Source organism: Anopheles arabiensis, chromosome 2, assembly GCF_016920715.1.
Source record: "Anopheles arabiensis isolate DONGOLA chromosome 2, AaraD3, whole genome shotgun sequence".
Lineage (NCBI taxonomy): Eukaryota > Metazoa > Arthropoda > Insecta > Diptera > Culicidae > Anopheles > Anopheles arabiensis.
This window is the reverse complement of record NC_053517.1, coordinates 80,776,471-80,797,809: the sequence shown is the minus strand read 5'-3', so window position 1 is coordinate 80,797,809 and position 21,339 is coordinate 80,776,471. Positions and strand designations below refer to the sequence as shown.

Below are 21,339 nucleotides of genomic sequence, written 5' to 3'. Positions count from 1 at the left end.
TACTCCTTTCCCTCTTCCTGTACGTGTATGTACTCTGCCTCACTTGCTGTCTCTCAAATATGCCTCCGTATTTCGGCGTGTAATGATAGTTTTTTTTTTTGCGCTCAGTGTTTGTTCCTGCACGGTGTCGGCTCGGTACAGCATTTTCATTAGCATTGGCCCGGTTTCCCTCGTGTGCCGTTTGTGTGTGTGTGTGTGTTTTTTTTTGCAATCATACTTGTGCGATTTTTTCCTCCCGTTTCGTCACCCCGTGTTGGCCACTTTCGGCAGAACCAAGCAGGACCAGGCAGGCCAGGCCGGTGATTTTAAATATTTCACACGCTACCGTGCACACACAATCGGGCGCAAGCGAACGGCATGTCATCACGAGCCGGCATGTGCAGTTGGAGCCGTGTTTCCTCGAGCGGTTTGTTCCCAGGTAGCAGGTGGAGAAGGTGTATCAAACGAGCGGGCAGCTTATAGAAGGCCGCATGTAGGTACAACGCGAGTACCGAATACACCGACCGATCCCCGCTCGACTGCTTTAATATAAACCCGAGTAAAATAAATACCAAAAAATGCACACATACACACACGTACATGGTCGGTGCGGTGCGACACGTTGCGGTGGCGGCCGTGGACGGATGAAATTTAAATATAAATTTTTGCGACACTTCACCGCCACGTAGCCCGCCCGCGTTGATATTGTCGCCACCCGTGCGTTGCGCGGCTGAGCGCGACGCTTTAACCCAGTTGCGCATGACCTGCGGGAGGTATAAAGAGGGGGGGGGGAGGAGTTTGCGTTGGTTTCTAAAATATTTTCACTTTTTCAACCGTTCGACGTCACCTGACCAGCCGGCGATGTTTTATTTGATGTATTTATTTGCGCTACTGTGTAAATGTAACGTGCCGAGGGAGGCCTGTTAGGGCCTGTAGTTTAGACGTTAAAGGATGGATTTATAGCGTAGCGTATTTTATTGCCACGACAAAAAGAAAACGAAATTAAACCTGTGCCTCCAAAGTGCCACTAAAAGCAAATGCCCTTTTTTCCACACATGTTTTTACTTGCATGTGTTATCCAAAAAATAACAGCTAACGATCACACACACACTCACACATTCACAAACACCACTCATTCACGGCTCATGAAGTGTATGGTGTGGCAGGCGCCGATGCTCGTGCCGGAACGATATGATCGTTCGCGTGGACATCATCATCAAAAACCTGACGAAGGTTCTTCCGCTCCCACCATCCTCCAATCCGGCTCATCCATAAATGAAGAAGCGAAACCTTCGCAAACTAAGCTCCTGCATTCGGTGGGGCCAATCGGTACCGGTGGGACGAGAGAGGGAGAGAAAGGCCAAGCTGCCAAAGAAAGTGGATGACGGGTTGCCGAAGAAAAACACATGTCAACAAGCTAGTTTCGACGGGTTTGGCTCCAAAATAGACAAGCGGTGGAGAGGTATCGCACACATACCCAAAAGATACACACTCACATACACACTCAATTACAGCCCCGTTCCATGTTGGAGGCCGCCTATAATTGATTGAGCGAATCAATTTTCTGTCACCGGGAGTGTTTGGAGGAATCGGTTGTCGTCTCTTGTTTTTTGCTTGGTTTATTGGAAGTGCCGGTAGCAGCAATAGGTGGCACCTTCACGTTTTGGCTTCGGTGTCCTTCAAGAGTTATTTTAAGTCGAAATGGATTCAGTGAAATGGATAGAAAACAGCAATTTGGCAGGCTGGAAAGACTAGGGAGCGTGTGTTATTGCGACTGCCAAGATGTACGGCAGTTATTAAATCGATGTTTGGTGCGATTTGTTTTCCAGATGAACATGAGCAAGGCGCCAAATAACGTTGAGAAATGGTTGTTTTATGTGTTTTTTGCGGCATCGTACAACTGGTCATCATGGAACTGTGGGTAAAGGTACACGTGTCTTTTGAAGCATCATTTGATGTAATTATTTGTCATTTTATTTTTTAATGTTGGTATTATTTTATTTTATAAACCTTGTGTTTTGGAACAATTGAAACTATTAACACTGAGCTTATAAAATATGGCTTCAATAAAGAATGTCCATTGGAACAATTCACCACAACCTTTTTCCTTCACTTGATTTTTTTTAATTTCTTGTAAGAACAGCCTAGTTGGCAATATCACTTGAGTTATTTCAGAACAATATCGAACTCAAACACAAAAAAGCCGTATAAACAAAACAGCAAAAATCATTCCTGCTGATTTAAAAAAAAACCATAAACCAACCGCTGTTTCACCAAACTCTCAAAAAACACGAAACAAGCAAAAAGGAAAACTCTACCACCAACCGGGAAACGTCCACAGTGGTACGAAATAAAAACAACATTGTAGCAGTTTGGAACATTTTGTTGCGACCATGTGGCACTGTTTTCTTTGGACTGTGGCGCGTATGAACTGACCATCTCGGGAGGCCACAAATAAAAAAAAATGAGCCACTCGTCGAGGGACAGCATACAAAGTAAATAAACAACAAACGGTAAGTGAAGCAAGTACTAATGGATGCGCCTGGTGGTTCATACAATTCCAATGAGATCGGGCTGCTCGAAGCAGAAGAAAAATAACCGAGGCAAAACAGGCCTTAACAGGGAGGGTAAATATAAACCATACCGAAAATTTGTAGCCATAACGTTTGAAGTACGCCTGAAGTATACATCCGAATTCAGAATCGTAAAAACACAGGCTGTTCTTACGTCAGACAACTTTCTTCGCTCATAATCGGACCATATGAATCACTTGTTAATAATATTCATTGATTATGTGGCTTCGTATTACAATAAAATCTACTTCAATCATGCCTAAGTAACTGTTCATTGTTCGAAGCAAGCCGATCAAATCTTTATAAGCATTTATTTGTCAAACAATTATTTTATTGGTCAAACTTGCCCAAAAATGGGTTACACTGTCAAAAACCAAAACAAAGCACCATACTTCATTTTGAAATGTTCAAAACATTTTTGCAATACTGTTACAATTTCTTTATTTGTGCAACGTTTTTCCACCACCGGGGAGGAGGGGTTTCATTCGTTTCACGGGCGGTAATTCACCCCGCAGTGTTCCATTCGATCCAGCTCACACAAATAAAAAAGTTGCAAAACAACCGTCGTTGAAGGCAACCCGTAAAAACGTAAAACGCAACATAATTTGTACATAATCCGAAGCATCCTTTAAAAAAAAGAACATCGCAACCGTTTCCTCCTCCTCCTCTTCCTCCTCCTGCGCATGCACGCACGCGTGTGGCGTGAAAAACAGAACCACCACAATCCATCCAATTTGCACGCATCGCGCGCACACAAACGAGCGAAGCACCGCATCCGCCTTGGCCATCTCCTCCTGGCACCCCCGTCTGGCCGCCCTTCCGTTCGGTGGGAAAAGATAATTTATGGAAAAAAGGTATCTACCGGGAGAGCATAAACTCCATTTATGCCGTTCCGCTCGGTGGGCCTTTTAATCAACATTCAGACTTCAGAAGCCGGCGTTTTGGACTGTTTCGCGAACCGGCGGCAGCCAGCGTTCGGCGGCGGTGAGGTAAGCAAGATTGGAATTATCTCCAGACCGACAGACCGTCGAACGGTGGGCGTGGATATTTGGGTGTTTATTTTACGCCGAACGGCCGCACTCTTGGGAGGAGGGCAGAACAGAAAAAGAAGAAAACGAAACAAAACAGACGATTCGTTGGGCTGCGATGATGCTGCTTTGATAAGCGAATTGAGCAGTCGCGGGAAAACGACGAACCACTCTTTCTATCGGCGGGAAGGTTTATCTTCGGTACGCATAACGACTTTATCAAACATTTGAATAAGCAGCCCAATGGGGGGAGAAGAGGTTATCGGAGGGACCGCATCTAAATGTGTGCTCGATAAATGCAAAAGCTCGGCTGATAAATCGTTGCTCGGAAATTGGAAGAAGATAACCATTGAAGAGTCGCACAACAACTCCCGTTTGGGGAAATTGTTGTGCAATTCTATGCAAAGTGCTTTAAAATAACGTTAGAGAAGGAACTTAACCTCATTCTCCGAAATTATACCCAGCCATCTCGGAACGATCACGTCCCCAATGGGAAACGGGTTCTGGACATGCACAGCAAGATTTCAATTCGATCAAATCTAATCAGAACCCAAACTCCCATCACTACCATATTGCAAAGCAATCTGTTGCATCCAATGGGAAAGCAAAAAGTATAAAAAATAAACCGCCCTATCCGGATGCATCTCTGCAATTACCAATCCGTGAAACGAGAAAAGATAATCGAAATTGATTTCTTCGTGCTTCGTGATCTAGCTCGATGATGTCATCCGGTTGAGATATCACACTTTTTTGTTGCTAGGAAAAAAATATTGTTTCCTGCTACACTGCACGTGCACTCTCGTTTCTGGTACGCCATCATCAACGCGCGCTGATGCAATTTCCTGTGGGCTACGAGATTCATGATTCCCAATATCGATTTCTCAAATGCGGGACGAGTATCTCGCTGGAAACGCGTTATGCATTGCGGAAACGCATTTTACACACATACGCAAATACACACACACACACACACACCAACATATGAGGCCACTTTTCGCCCGAATCCATACTGGCAAAGGGAGGCTTCACACCCTTAATCGCTAATCAATAACGCATAAAAACTAATGCAGCTATTAAATTTTCAATAGCAATTTTCCGGCGACTCGTTTCTGGCGGCCCACCCAGACGACGAAACCCCTTATGCCGGCGCCGGCCCGTTACGACGGCTCTGCAAAACGTTGCTGCATTGTGTGCTTTTTGTTGCGAAGAAGCAGTGAGTCAGAGTGAGAGGGGCAGTTTGTAAGGGCAAATGTACGATTCGTGTATTCGTGTACGTACAGTTGTTGAAAGCGCGCTAATAAACTGCGCGCACACGACCACACGACACGGTAGTATAAAACGCATGTCGCAAGTCGTTTAGCTGCGTCAAACTACTGCGCTGCACACACACACACACATACACGCTCATTCACATTATAGGCTTACACGAGCGATAGCGGCACGTAACGAGGTCGTAAAGGAGAAATTAAAATTACATCCAACTGGATCCACAACGCTCGATGGCACCTGGGGAGGGTAGCAGAGTTCGAGAGCATATTAATGCTGAATTTGGTATGTGCTAGCGTCAAGTTTAACGCATTTCTTGAAACGGGGAGTTATGTAAAATACTGAGCCCATATTCCATGTTGATATCGTAAGATTTTGTGTTTTTTTTCCCAAAGTACATTTATGATAAAAGAGATTGTTGTAGAGTATTCGCAATGCGCCAGAATGCACTCCCCTGTTCAGAAATTTTAGGAAGAAGAGTCAAATGATGGGGTTTTATCATACAAATTTAAGGTGACAGTACATTGACCGCTTGACATATCAATCTGGAATTTATGTCTCAATTTAATTAACAGTAAAAAGCGTTTAAATTACAGACAAGAGCTAAAAATATTACCAAAATGCATTTCGAAGGTAAATGAATCACCCAAACAATTAATATAGCAAAGCCTGGGTCAATGTGGAGCGACAAATCAATACAAATTCTGGCCTGCATCATAGTAGATCCTTCAAATCGGATGAAATATCTTTAAAATGCTAATGATAACTTAACTATATGCGATACAGGAGTTTATTTATTTGTAAAACTCGTTTACTAAGAATTTGAATGATCTCCACCAATAACGTCATCCATGAATTACGTAACGCTGAGAACGACGAACGAATGGAAAAACTTACCAAAAACTTACTTACTGCAATTGACGACAGGTGACGACACGCGATTCGAAGCAAATGACACGAGATTCAGCTGTAACGCTGGAAGTAGGTGTAATGCCACTCCAATTCTTTTCGAACCCAATTCGTTTTAACCACACTGGAAATGGAGTTAATGCAGTGAGCAGTGCGACAAAATGTCATGAGTAACACGAGATTTTCACCAACGAAAACAATGAACATATCCGTGGTAGCTTGATGCTCATTGCTGATAATCAATAAAAGTGCGTCATGACATGCTGAACGCGACATGCGAATTATTGAGTCCAACGCGATACTCTGAATGACAAATTTGGCTTAATGCCGGCGCAAGCATAATCATGATTTTTTCTGGCTGTGAACAGTGCTGCCAAATGCCAATGTTTCAGTAATCAACACTCATGACTGAAACGAAGCTCAAATCAGATCACGTACACAACTGAGATGATCAGTGACGATACTCAAACAGTTGGAGAATCAATCACATGCCTGGTGACATTTAGTTTAGCACCCAACTGTTGATCACTCACTTGGTCACGACATTTTTGTCGGCAATAATCACGACATTCTTGGAATATACTTGGCGCGTGGGCTCTAGCAACAAATTGAGCATGTTTTCTCCCTCTATCTGTTTTGAATATCTGTCGGGTCAAACAGCGAGAAAACATGCTCATTATGTTTCTTGGAACCACTCGCAAGCACCGCATGCTCATGACCATCGTGATGATCATCGGCACAAAATGTTGTGACCAAGTGGCTGACCAAGAGTTGGCCAAAAAAAAATGTCACCAAGCATATGATGGACGCACCAACTGTTTGAGGCTCGCCTCTGATCATTACAGTAGAGCTCGTGGCGCCGAAATTTTGTTGTTGTTTCAGCCGGAATTTGTCATGATTATGTCAGTGACATTTTGCAAAACTTAACACAGCAAAAAGTCGTGACATAGTGACTGATCAAGCGATGGTCACAAAAATGTCATGAGCATGTATAAGTCACACCAACCAGTGACATTTTGCAGCACTGGCAGTGAGTCCCCTTTTATTCGCCAGAGTTGATCATTGGTCGTAATTTTATGGATACATACATCGAAAACGCAGCCGAAACTCCTGAAAACAGTACCCATTTTATTAGCATTTTTTGCTTACGTAACTGATGGTTGACGCCTTGTTAAAAATGAAGCAAAATTTTGCATTGTTTAATTTATATTAAACTTTTGACTCGAATTCTCTCTAATACGCGTAACAAACATCTGTGATGTGCTAGTTATCAAGTGTGACTTTTTTTACTTTGTGACTTTGGAGCTATTCGGACTCCAACCATCGTCCAATGAATATACCATTATTATTTTCTGCGTGGTATCACCCATTTGAATCTTTATGAGCGCGTTGGTTTTTTTTCCAGAAAACAGAGCAACAAACCATATACCGTTCGGCTCAAAACAAAGCGAAAGCTTAATTCCATCATAATCAGTTAAGGTTAAGTGGACTAAGCTTCACCACACAAAGGAAAACTTTCTCGCTCGCTTTGTTTCGCTTTGGCAGATTGGTTCCGGGGGGCAGCGCGCCACTACTGCCTGATTGGCTGCTGCTGATGCGTTGACTGATAAATGCACCGAGCAAAGCTAAAAACCTCTCTTTTGTTCAAATATTTGCTCCCCCGCCACTCGTTACATTCGCCATTTCGGCTGCATCCCCGACCATGGCCCACCCTGAAGCATTTTCACATACTCGACCAACTCGGAAACGGATACAACCGGGCGACCAGCGTCAGTGGAAGCAACAAGCGTGGTGGTCCGAAAGTATTTGGTCCAAAAATTCCCACCCGAAACGGACACCACCAACGCCTGATGAAGTTGTGTGTGTACAGATAGTGCTGTACACGAAACGACAGCATGCACACACACACACATACACCCGTCAGCCATGAGTCACCCACTGTGGGCCCAGAAGTTCCGCCCCATCCAGAACCCAACGCTTTAATGCCCTCTTTGTTCTACTAGCACACAGGGGGCCACACCAGTTTTCACCGTCACCGACGGATGGAAAAGCGTTGGCAACTCAATCTCCGAACTTGGTGATGGAATTTTATAGAGTCGCACCCACTCTACTCTGCCTCTGCTTAGTGGTTTTCCACACATACACACACACACAATCACACTCCCTTGCACGTTACACACAGTGATCTCGTCCTTCGAAAATAGTCCTTCATTTCTGGTTCGTACAATCTGGACAAGCTTGGTGTGCCTTAGCGCATAACACTGAGTCTTACACAACACACAACAGTCTCACAGCAGAGGGGTCCGAAGAGCATCGTGAGATGGTGCACCCCCGCCGCCCAAAAAATGTCCCAAAAACCGTAGTGTGGTCTTTGCGTCCTCCTGCCGCGTGACTGAGTCGCTCGGTAGTTCCCGAGAATGGGCCACTCGATGGCACTACGGCACGGTTCACAACACTGTTACGCAAGCGTTTCCTCCGCAAGCCGGACAGACAGACACTTGCGCACGATTCCTTTGTTCCCGTGCTCGGTTTTGGAATGCAAACTACCGGAACGAAATTCTCGGGGGCTCGTTTCGGTGCGCCGTCCGGAGTATTGGGTTGTAACTCGATCGAACGAATCAGACACTGACACAAGGGAGAAAGGAAAAAACAGGAACACGGTACGTCCAAAATCCCATGTGTGTGTGTGTGTGTGTGACTGGGATGGTTTGTAAGCACATAAGAGGCAAAAAGCAGTATCGGAACATAAACATGCAAACTAATGTTTTAGCTCGTTTTTATTCAAATGCATAAAAAGCGCTCCAAACGATGCAAGATACCGGGAAAAAGTCGAAAAAGAAAAGAAATCTCTTGGTTTGTAAGTTTGATCCTAAGGATACACACAGCGTCTGTCAGTCAATCGTCTTTTCCGAACGGGGGTGAAAACGACCCCCTGCCCGACTGCCTAGTTTCCATGTGAAATGTGATCTATTTGTGGATTGTTGTTTCGGGTCGCGCCAAAAGGAATCGAGAAAAAAGCATTTCTCTGTTTTCTGCGTATTATTTTACGACATTCGTATAAAATGTCAATTATGCAAATTATGCAAATGTGCTTAGCGGTGAGGCCTCTTCCCACTGCTGTTTCTCCTTTTGACTACGGTTCTTATCGTAATAGTTTCTAGCTGATGGATGAACTGAAAAATGTATTTTTAGGACCGATTTCAACGCATTCAATTATATTTGCTCGTTGTGTAGAAACGAAAACCAGCAATCTTCCATGAAATAATGGCCATAAAGTCAATTAAACCATGTAGTAAGTATGAAAAAAAAACCCATAATGATGGTAACAAAAGAAAATGTGTATACGAATAACTTTATCCCGTCCTTCGCTTCTTACAGACCATCACAAACGATCAAGAAAAGCACCCAAAAAATATAAACACACACACACATTGCCAACACCATACCGTTTTCTTTCGCGTGCATCAAACGCTTGGCAACATCGTCGTACACGCTGGGGCAGCGGGTCGTTGTATTTTACGTTACTGTCTCGGAATCATTAGTTTTGCGCTGGCAGATTGTCCCTCCTCCCCTGTTCGTGTACACTGTAGACGGCGGTGAACTGCACCGAAAATAAGTATCATTATCGATGAATTATGATTACACCGGGTCTTTCCATTGCTGCCCCGAAATGGGAGTCAAGCGAACGTTTCTGCTAACCCCTTTCCCAGCAAGCGCACCATTGCGTTTACGGGTGAACCACCAGGCGCTTCCATCGCCACGCAACCATGAAGCACCAGGCGTCTCCATTAGAATGAATGTTTCAGCCGGTTGTAGTTCCCCCATTTCTTGCCCGGCTACGGGACTGGCACAGTTCGCAGGTTTAGCGCAAATTGACTCACTTCTTTCTACCATTCTTCCCTTTCCACGGGCATGCGGGTGCGTGAATGAAAGAGAGAAACAAACTCATGCTTATACAAAAAAAACACACACACAGTCAGGCGCGAAATGAAACGTAACGAAGTGTATATAAAAATAAATCTAAGCCTTGTTTCGGCCGGTCCGACGGTGTCAGTGTCCGAAATGGCGAACGATTACGGACCACGGTGGGAAAGGCAAAGAAACTGACCGTGGTGGCCGTTACAGTCGTCTGGCAACCACCATCACCATCACCACCACCACTACAGATGAGATCAAATAGCTTAGGCAAAATGGTCAAACAAACGGAAATATGTCAACATCAGGCCGATTTCGATTGCCACTTCCACCAGCCATATTTGCCTCCTCTTGGCAACTGCTTCCCCTCCCGTAGGCGCAATTTGCCATTTCGTTCGCTTGCACGTACACCGGGAAACCGCCCGTGTTGATACGGATGAAGATAACCGTGCGATCGGTTTCGGGAGCGCGGAATATTTTCACGCATTTTTCCCCTTTGCATACCCCAGCAGCCCGGCCGGTAAGATGACGGTGATGCGTATCTATATAGCTGCGAAATTATTTGCATCGCTTCGGTCAGCTGAGAGTGTGGGGGTGTTTAGAGCGGCTAAACCACCAGCTCAGCAAGAGCAATTTGCCAAATCGTTTGTAAGCGTAGATTTGCTTTGATTTGAATATCTATTTGCTCCACAACCAGTTCCGGATGAAGGAAATTGTTGCTTTGCAGATTAAAAAATGAATAAAATAATTATGTTTTCAATTACAACACCACTCATTTACTTAAGACCACAACAGACTAGGATGAGCCGTTTCAATTGCCCGAAACGCGCATGATAACGCTACAAGGATCGTACAAATATTCATACTCTTTTCATTCAAAAATTCCCCTCCGAAGGGTCATTATGTAGTTCCGAGTAACCGCAACACTCGTATCCAAACACTTGAGATGGTGCGACGAACGGAATCTAGCTTTGGCCGAATTTTACCACGAGCCCATTTAAATTCACCGAAAGAAAAAAAGCTCCTGCGTAGTGTTGTGTTTGGGAATCAGAAACGGCTGCTGAGATTTCCCATCTGTGCCATTCCCGTCGTATCGGCGCACCGTTTTAGATGACGTCTGTGCAGGCGATCCCGGCGAGCGACAAAGGACTATTTTATCCTACTTCCTGTCCTGGTGTGTGTTTCTTTTCGGCTGCTAACCTCGATGTTAACCGTCCAGCCAGTGGGGGTGGCGGAGAATGGTTTGCCGCAGCTGGAAGAAAATCGGCTTAATGGTGTAAACATTCTGCGACACTCAAGCGGCAACGCACAGACATCGTCTTGGCGTCGTCTTTGAATATTTCATACGGTTGCGAGCTGTAGCACAAAAAAACCTTCTATGCGTGCCAGTGTCCTCCCAACCATCGTTCCCCTTTGCATCAGCAAGCGGTACATATCGAAAAGCACCAGCATGCATTGAAAAGCTTCTTTTCCACTCGAAGAAGTGATCGCTTTATGCTCTTTTGCTCGCTTCATGTCTTCGAAAAGAGGCCGATTTTCCACGCAGCAAAACGAATGCCAAACGCCAGCGACGGGTACGCTTTTATTGCCCGTTTTGAGGGTTGCGAAATTTGAGACCGATGTTATTTTGACTCGCTCGGATCGGATGGTTTAACTGCGTACGGCGAATACAATCACGCGGTACCATAAACTATCAAACTCGCTGGCTGGTGGGATTATTTGCATGCGGGATAGGAAAATAAAGTGTTTGAAAAATAGTGTACCCGTTCCACTCTTTTTATTTACTACAAAATGCGGTAAATAGAAAGCATCCCTTTTGTTGAGGTTGGATTGTTTGTTGCGTGAAGCAGTTCTTTTGTCAGCGCATTTGATTATAGCATGCATATTTAACCTACAAGGAGACGTTCTGTTCGTTCTTTTCATTTTTCATTCTTTTCGCATCCATGTTGCTCAGGATGATAAAATTTTAATAAAAAACTCATTCAAACACAGGCTCGTCCAAAAATATTAAAAGGGTAATAAAATGTGCGACCGCAGTAATTGATAAACAGATCAAATCCAAGAGCAGCGGAATGTTTTATGCACTTGATGATGTAGTGGTACATTCGAAAAATGTTTCAAAAGAATCAGGAAAGATAAGATACAGTTCAGCTCAAAAGAAAAACCTACGCCCGCAATCAATGCAACCAATTCACCATTATCCGAGAAAGGTATTCAAAATAAGGTTCACACCTTTCGCACTTGACATTAAACAGATACATTCCTAGGGAGATATAGCGTAGGCACTAGTGATGGGCGTTTCGGAGCGCACCAACGGCTCCGGAGCCGGCTCCGGACTAACGGCTCCGTAGTCGGCTCCGGACCAACGGCTCCGTAGTCGGCTCCAGACTAACGGCTCTGCACTGGCGGCTCCGTTCCAATGGCTGCGGAGCCGGCTTCAGGCCCACCGTTCCGGGGCCGGCGACGAATCAACGACTTTTTCCCGGAGTGGTGTTGACGTCGAGTGTTTTTCGACGAGCCGGCTAAACGTGTAGTCGGCTGAAATTTTGTAGTCGGCTCCGCTTTATTTCTGCACTGGCGGCTCTTTCCGTTTGCGGAGCTCGTTCAGGCTGAAATTTCCGGGGCCGGCGACGAATCAACGGCTCCAGACCAATCGCTCCGAACTAACGGTTCAATAGAGACATCATTGTATGATAGCGTAATAAAATACGAATATATCTTCTCGCACGTGTATAAACCAATACACGATGTGATTGCAGTATTGACATGCATGACGTTGTGTAGCATTCGTTGGTCTCGCCTTTCTTAACAATATTCAAAAGTCATCGATAAGCTTTTTTGAGTAAATTCTTTTATACATGTTCTGCCAAAAGTGATGTTCTCGATTGAAACTTCATTGAAAAAATGTTATGAAACCACCTGGACTACACCGGCTCCAGATTGAGCCGGCTCTGACCTCTGGTGCGGAGCGTCATCAATTGGAAAGAGTCAACGATCGGATCAAATGCGTGAAAAGGAGGAAGAATATTCTTCCCATGATAGAACGTACAGCCAATCGTGTAAACCTGTTATTTATTCAGGAGGAACGGTCCAAAAGGGCCGTATTACTTAAACTGTTAATGTAGATACCAATAAACACTTGCATATCAAAACTCAACATGATTTCAGCCTCAACTGTCAGTGTTTTATACAAAAACTAACTGAAATTTTGGGTTTTCCGCTTTATTTCTAACTATATCCCCAACTATTTAGATTGTATAACATATTGAAACATTGAATTACATACAATTCATTGTGATTCCCCTCTGAACATTATTTTTCATCGTAAACAAAGTGGAAAAGAAAATGCGCAATAAAATCCAATTAATGTATTAATGCAATATGTTTTATGGTATAAAAAGTTGAGGAATTAAGAATCCTTTCTTCCTTTCTTTACGCTAAGCCATATTCTGACTAATATGTTATGAAATATAGCCGAAACCCCCAAAATTTCACGTCCAATTTCACTGGAGCTGTATCCTGGGTTTTAGCTGACTTTTTTATTCAGGAAGGACGGCTTTGCCGTATTGTTTGGGCTTTAGCTGATGCGAGAAGCTTAAAAAACATCTTTAAACCTTCGCTCGAAGATATTAAAGATTTATTTGTTGTGCCTCACAATTTTTATGAATATCGTATTTTTTCAATTAGAATATTTGAAAATTCCCAGGAAGTTTAGCATTTTATGTAATAAATAATTTATGTTGCTCTGATAAAGATTTTATTTTCAAATATCCTCCTCAGCACGCAATGTCAACTTTGTATTGAACTTTCATTCCTAAACAGCACAGATAAACTGACAACCGGATGAAAGGTACCCGTATGAACATCGTCCCACTCTATTATGTATTTAAAAAAACTATTTATAAAGAATTTGAACAATAAAAATTAAAAAGGAATATTACAACACTCCTCGTTTGCCATCATTCATTATTTTAACTAAACATAATCCCTTAATCTCATTACCACAAATCTCCCTTTTCCTTCTTAAAAAAAAACACTCAGACACGAATCCGTCTACCTGGCGTCTCAAATCTTTATCCTTGGCATCGAAACACAGCAGCCATGGCTCAAACAAAACAAAATAAGAAGACAAAAAAGCATTCGTATATAATATGTTGTAATGCATTTCCCTTCTTCCCCATCGCAAGCAGACGACAAACAGTCAACTGTTTCGAAACGTACTTTCTTTCCAATGCTACCCTATTGGCGTGCCGTACGCTGCACTGCACACAGCCACAGAGAGGGTTGGCCGTGAAATCCTCTACATTCTTCACCCATACACCCACCGAACCCGACGGTAGCTTGCCCTTGATAGTTTCGACACGGGTCTGTTTCGGCTGTTTTGTGTGTGAATGTGTGTGTTATTCCCCCACCCGAACCGTGCATGCATGCAAGCTACAAAAATAGTGTGCATTGATGCAAAAGCGCACACACCACCAACACAAACCATTGTTCGGGCAAGCGGGGGGGGAAGGGGGGAAGGGAGGGAAAAACGTGGGGTAGTATAGGAAGGGGATAACAATACAAAAGTGCCGTGCCAGGGCCGGCGTTAGGTTGCGTGGTTAAAATAAACATAAATAACTGTTGCGTTGCGTGGTCGCCCAACGCCCAACGCCAGCGGCAACTGTTGCTGCCAAACCACTGCCAAAACATCCCCCCCCCCTCACCACCTTACTCTTACTACCCTTTGCGAAGTGCCCTCGAAAGGGGAAGAGATTAAATGTAGAGAATGGAACCAAAGCTAGAGAAAGCCCTTTTTCCATTACATTAGCTAAATCCTTCTCAGAATGCACACACACCGGGGAGCTGATAAATAAATGGTGCAATCCCTTGCGGTGATGATCAATGTAGGGATATCGACTTCCAGTGCCACTATCTCTGTGCCCACCCTTTTAGAAGCTAAAGTGCACACTCGAACGATTTAATTCAATTGCATCCAATCCGACCTGATCCGTAAGATAAGAAGCGTGTAAGACTCTTTCATAAATCACCTGGAACTAATCCGATTTGCCGAAGGTGAAAGCGTGTGCACCTGCAACTCACCCTTAACCTGCTTCCCTAATCCCTTTGGGCCACACGCAGCCAGCTAGAAAGGGGGGGGGGGGGGGTAAACAGAGAGCGACTGCCTCGGCACTGCTGCACTTAGCAGGTGCGACTGACAACTAAATGCAGTTTGAATCGATACACCGTTTAATCCCCTAAAGGGACAACAGCGCCTCCGCCTCCCAAAACAGCTGCCCTACATTGGTGCGCTGCTGCTCCGTGCTACTGCTGTGCATTTCAGGAAGAGTAAAATTGTGCGCAACGAGTAGGGGGAGGATTTTCCACGCTTCAATCGTTTCCTAGGGATTTAGGACCACTCGTAGCGTTCAGGTGTTTACAATAAGCTGGCCTTCCAATTGTCGCGTACTTTGATTGCTTGCAACCGTTTTGTGTGAATCTTTTGAAGCCTTTTTGTGTCGTTTACTTCCTCTCTCTTTCTATCTAATTTGACTCAAACACAACAACATCACTCATTCATATCGCTGCCGGAAGAGAACATTATTACTTCAATTCAATGCTCACTGGTGGATGTTTTAAATGACTGTGTGTTTGATGTAGTGCACTCAACGCACACACACACACACACACCCACAGTTATCGATCCCACACCAGGCACACCACACACAGGAAAAAGCGAATCCCAAGAACTTCTAAACTCGACAAATCGGATTAAGAGTGTGTATGAGTTAATTTGATTTTATTTATGTTCCTCCCGGCCAAAGCAACAATTTGCTTTGTTTTCCAAGGCTTAACAGGAAAATTCGCAGCAGCAAGGGCGGAGAGGGCACATGGCAGTCGGCGGAAAGCACGCCGGGGAAGCACAATTTCACTGGTTGTATGTTATTTTTGTTTGCATTTTTTTTTGTTGCTGTTGTACGTTTCGTTATTTTAATTATTGACATTCACATGTGTGCCACACGCGCAGCAGCAGCGGCGATGCGACATTTTAACGACGTACGGCTTCGCAACACCGGCGCAAAACACACATCGGCCGGTGCGAGGTTTCATTACGGTCGTGTGTATGCGAATTTGAATATGAATTCACACCCCAGCACGGGTGCAAAAGGGTGGTGGACGGGCAGACAGCGAGGAGGGCCGCATCTAAATGTCACCCATTCTTATTTTATTGTGATGTTTAAATACCTGGTTTAGCAGCAGTGTACAAGAGGTGTGTGGTGTTCAAGGGGTAATACTGCAGCATCTTGGGTGAAATGCACACACATAGCCGGAGATGAATGTATTGGTACGAATTTCTTGCAAATTTCATTGAAAATATGTACGCGTATAGAAATCATCATGATGGATATGAGGCCTAGCAATGCTTTAGTACCTTTTGGAAAACCAACATTCGTACCCTGAACTCATTATATGAGGTTAGGTGTTTAGAAATTGTTAAACTGTGATGTTGACACTTGAATAAACTTCAATTGAACGGAATCAAGCTTTTGAGGACTATATTTAGTTGACAGGATCAATCCAGGAATTAATTAGTGGACAAGAATTTAAATTTCATTCATAATATCATTGAGTTTTGGGCGTGCTAGTCGTAATTTGGCAAAGCTCAAAGTTCATGATAGCGACTCTGCAAACCTATCAAAGAACCAAATGAAAAGAAACGTTTCGTTTGAAGTTTCAAATGTCTCAATAAGCAAAAATGAGTTTTAATTTTGTTCAATGATTTTCAGTTTAACAAGCCATTTGTTTTCCTGTTTTCAAAAATATCTTCTTCTATTTGGCATAACGTCCTATGCAGACATGTCGGCCTATACAGGCTTTCATTACCACACAGCCGGATAGTCGAATCCTTGCTACGGGGGACGGGCCTTTCAAGGTTTGAACCCATGACGGGCATGTTATTGAGTCGTACGAGTAGACGACTGCAACACCAGATCGGCCCAGTAAACAGTGAAATAATACCTGAGAAAAATGAACAAACATATCAAGAAGCGGAAATCGTGTCAACTGAATTCGCAGCGGCATGCAACGATGCCAAAATTCAATGCGACTATTTTAGGTGAATTTCGGAGGATTTTAGATATGACACCCTAGTTCTGCTCCAACTGGTCCAACATCCCCCAGCATCGTCCCATCGAAATGTTCTGGACCTACAGGATGCAAAAGCTCTACTCAAATATTTTTGTCATAAAAACATAAGAGGAATTGATAAAAATCGTAGGTAGACCTTAAAACATGTCTTCGTCCGACATGGCGAACATTCCGCATTACTGACGAGAGGCGGCTCGCAAAGTCGTAGATATATTTTTGAAAGTAATCTGGAATAATTACCTTTCATGTTCTGTGTAAGAAATAATTCGCTTAATTCTTTTTTCTACAGCCAGCTGGAAAAATCAATTTTTTTAATACAAAAGTTAGGCTTATTAGGTTGTTTGACTCGATTGATCGCTAAAATGATCTTCAAGTGATCTTTTTTATATAAAAAGTCTTCAAGTGGTTTCGAGATTTATACCTATAAGGTTACAATACACTTGCTATGTAAAATCGCTCTTAATAGCAACAACTTCAGTCATTTGTGTCATTGGTTTTGTACTGCTTCTGCCTCGAAAAACTATGATTTTACTAATTATTCAATAAAATGTAACTTACAGGACGCCATAACTGAAATCTTTAGCATTTATACTACACAAATAAGCAAAACATGCTAGCTTGAAGAAACTTTAAACATGTCTAAGAGACACCGTTTTCCCTTATATATTCCTCCCGTTTTTTTTCATCTCTAATTTCTTGCACATTCATTTTCAAATTCCTTCATGCAAGAGCACCGGGGCAAACCTCCACCACTCCTTCACACACGAACAAATCTGATTCAATCTGATAAGAAAGCACGCGCACACATACAACGCTGCCTGAAACTATTTTCATCCCGTGCATGTTGCAGCATTAGGCGCAAACGAAGAAAGAAATAAACGAAATACCATTTCGCAAGCAACCGACCCCGCGTACTGCTACTTACGTGTTCTGCATACGAACGGGCACCCGAACTTTGGTCCCTTTGGGTCGTGTCACACGGGCGTCACAGTTCCTTAGCTGGCCCAGTCGATCCTGCCTCCTTTCACTAAACCGCACACGTCCCCTCAATCACACTTGGTCACACTGGATTAAAGCACATACACACCCACAAATTCAGGATAGCCCAGAAGTGAATCCTGCCCTTCTGCCGGGTCCACAATCGCCAAACAAACACCACACCAAAAACACACTCCCAACAGCAGCAGCAGCAGCAACAAGGACACTTTGCCTTTGCCGGAAGTAGGTAAAAACAAAAAGAAAACCAAACAAAACTATTCTTTCATCAAGCTGCACACTTCGACGATTGCACACACCGAATGGAATAAACTGCAGCGCTAGTGTTGGGGAGGGCAGTTGCGCTCTTTTTCTCTCGACTGCTGTTATGTTGCCTTCACGCTCACACTTTCGTTCACACTCACACGTGTGGCGTTGGGAAAACTTTCAAAACTTGCTCGTGCTTTCTCGTTCACGCACGCACACACACACAGGCTCACTTTCGTGGCGAATCGATTTCCACCAGGACGTTCTCGCCTGCTTCGTTCTAAGTGCGTTTTACTTAGAATGCTTCGCTCTCTCTCTCGCTCTCGCTTACGCTTGCCACGATCGTCAGGAGGTTGGCGAGAAATTTTAACGCTTCTTTCGTTTGTGATCGTTGGTGGGAAAGGGGGGGGGCGGGGTGGTAAAAGAAAAACACTCGCACAAACGTTTACCAAATGAGCGTGAAAAACAGCACTCACCAAACACCACTCAGCCGGCCATTCCCAGACAAAATTCCGATACGTTTTGCCCTTAGGCCAGCAGCGCACAACAAGCTAAGATGTCTCACACGACCGTCCGCTGTTGCGAACTTTTTCGGCTTCCGATGCTTAACCGTCGACCAAAAATTCACCAAACGACGCCGAAGCCTTACACAACAATTGCTTCCACGCGAAAAGAGAGACGCGCACACGGACACATAAACTGTTGGTTATGCATTAAACAAAGAAGAAGAAAAAAACAACAATTCGGCTGCTGTTTTTTGCCTCACACATACACACGCACACAAATGCACCAAGCAAACGGACACTGACACGTATGCATAAAGCCACATACACACAGACACACTATTGACAAAGGAAAGCACACTACGGTCACACCGGTAAGGAGGTTTTCGGAAATTTCACTTCCACTGCACGGGAAAACTTCTGCACACACTGCTGCGGTTGCGGCTTTTTCAAAATTTCCCCGGCACGCACACACACACACACTCACACATACACACACACGCTCACGGTCGACACGGTGTTTTCTTTCTGGCGGAGCTTCACTTGCAGTGCGTTCCCCAGCCCCGTTCGGAGTTCGAGGATTTTCGAGATTTTAATTTTCGGAGCTTCACGCACAGACAAAATGTCTAACTGGTTTGCCGTTGTTTGTTTGTTGAAAGTTGCACCACTCACCACTTCCTTCTCACCGTTGCCGTAGCTTGTCGAGGAACGGGTGGTTTTCGACTTTTCTGTTCTGGTTAGCTGTGAAAGTGTGAGTCAATTTCAAAGTAGCAGGATTTAGACATTTTTCTGCACATTTTACATGATATTTGAGGGCGTAGAAAATTAAAAACTAGGTTCTGCCAACTCATTGCTTCAATATGTTTTTTTTCGTACAATACTATTATCGCAATAAATGTTACTTATTTCCTTAATTTTCATTTCCCATTTATTTATTCACCAAATCTGACTCCAATCTAAGAATTTAGTAACGTGAAATATCTCAACAGTTTTTTTTTCTTATTTGAATAATTGTTATATCCGTGTGGTATGAGAAAATAATTTAAAAAATAATTAATAATCTTATAGTAATAAATTTTGAATATGACTTGTTATTTTAAGGGCAAATTTGAGAATACATCGACTAATATCCATAATATTATTACTGTAACTGTTGATTAGCAACTAGCTCAACTTTAAATTGTCATGAATTAATTAAATTGATTTTAAATTCCCATTTCATCAAACAAACGTCAGATAATAAGGCAAACAACAACAACACTTTAAGCAAGATTAAAAAAGCAATTGTTAGACAACCAGCAACAAAATCTGCTGCTTTTTACTGCCATTTCGATCTTTCCCGCAAGTGAAGTAAATGAATAATAAATGAAAAACAATGTTCCCTTGAATATTCACGCTATTAGATCATTTCAGCACGTATCAGAATATCATTCCTCCCTCCACCCCCCCCTCCCCCCACCCTAAAAAGCGAGTTCCCCGAGTGTCTGATGTTGCAGTTGCTTGTGTCTCGTTCGCACATCTTGCAGCAAATTATGTAATTTCATACGCGAAGCTCCGTCTGACGGTCTGTCGACTCGACGCCGATTTCAACTCGATCATCAGCACAGTGGATAGTTGTTTTTTTCTCTTTAACTCATACTTTTCTAAAACCTCACATGCACAGACTAGCCATCAGTTTTTAGATTCTTTAATTTTACAGTCCTTTTTTTGTTTTTGTTCGATGCAATGGAATCTCCGACTCCGAACTTCTAGCCAAACAAAGCTTTCCCGAACAACTCGAGCAACCACAACAACCGGGAGCGTAACGTTCTGGGATCGGCAGATCTCTGTCCGTGTCCGTCCCCCACTCTGCCTAGCTGCTCGTGCAGCTCACACAGTCACACATTCAAAAACAATACACACATACACACGCACAGGCGCACACGTACACGTTCTTTCCCTCCGGCGGTGGTAGGACACGCGTTGCCTACCGTTTGTTGCGCATACTACAAACGCCTGCAACGAGTTCCTTCGGCCGACTGAGCGAGTGCCAGGACAGTAACGAGCCAGTAACGTCCAGCTTGAAGGAAGGCTGCCGTGGTATCGGCGTTCGTGTCCCGTCGGCCACTGTATCCCGAGCGGTTGCCGACCGACCGTAACCCACACGGCACACTGGTCGGCGAGCTTGGGCAAAGGAAACGCAGGGGAAAATAACGATGCAACACACTACGGCACACTAGAATTAGCTGGATTTTGTTTTTTTAGAAGACGGATATGTTTGTGGTTTTGCTTTTATGCAATGTTTTACTGCTTAACTACACAAATAGAGTTGCAAACAATTGTGTTTAAGGTCGTACCGCTCCGCACACAGCAGCCTCGATTACTCGATCGAACAACACAGGCCCGACACAAACAGACACACGCGTACAGTTTCGGCGAACCACCAGACACGGAGACGGGGATGTTTTTCCGGTGAAAATCCGCAACGCACTGAGCGTAACGTCGAATGCGCTAGCGAGTAGACTTCTACTGCTGCTGCAAAAAAAAAAATCTCCCCTTCACCACCGCTGGCGAGATCGTTAAGGCGAGCGCCCGCGTTATGCAGGCACTCTCGATCGAGATGAGCACGCGCGCACTGAGTGCCACGTGGTGAGCTACGGGCGAGCAAACGAATGGATGGCAGACAGGAAAAGAAGAAGAAGAAGAAGAAATAAAAAAACTGTCACACCAAAACCCCTTTTCAAAAGAATCGGTTTTATTTTTGGTTTTTGAAGCTTACCCGAAAGACCGTACAGAGGGCGCTGCAATCGATTGAGA

General features: G+C 43.9%; 1 protein-coding gene across 33 annotated transcripts in view; it reads right to left on the bottom strand.

The window, feature by feature from the left end:
- The window catches only part of LOC120898197 (glutamate-gated chloride channel), a 118,645-nt gene extending 97,645 nt beyond the window's left edge, over nt 1–21,000 (bottom strand). For 11 of the 33 annotated variants that reach the window (XM_040303708.1, XM_040303709.1, XM_040303710.1 and 8 more), the window contains exons 1-2: nt 20,450–20,607; nt 17,724–19,284 (exon numbers count right to left, since the gene is read on the bottom strand). In XM_040303708.1, coding sequence (XP_040159642.1) covers nt 17,724–17,734 — 11 coding nt within the window. In that variant the 5' untranslated portion in view covers nt 17,735–19,284; nt 20,450–20,607. Of the gene's footprint in view, nt 1–17,723; nt 19,285–20,445; nt 20,614–20,879 lie in introns of those variants that run through there. The other 22 variants (XM_040303699.1, XM_040303690.1, XM_040303697.1 and 19 more) reach the window with 11 other exon arrangements.
- Nucleotides 21,001–21,339: the final 339 nt, after the last annotated feature.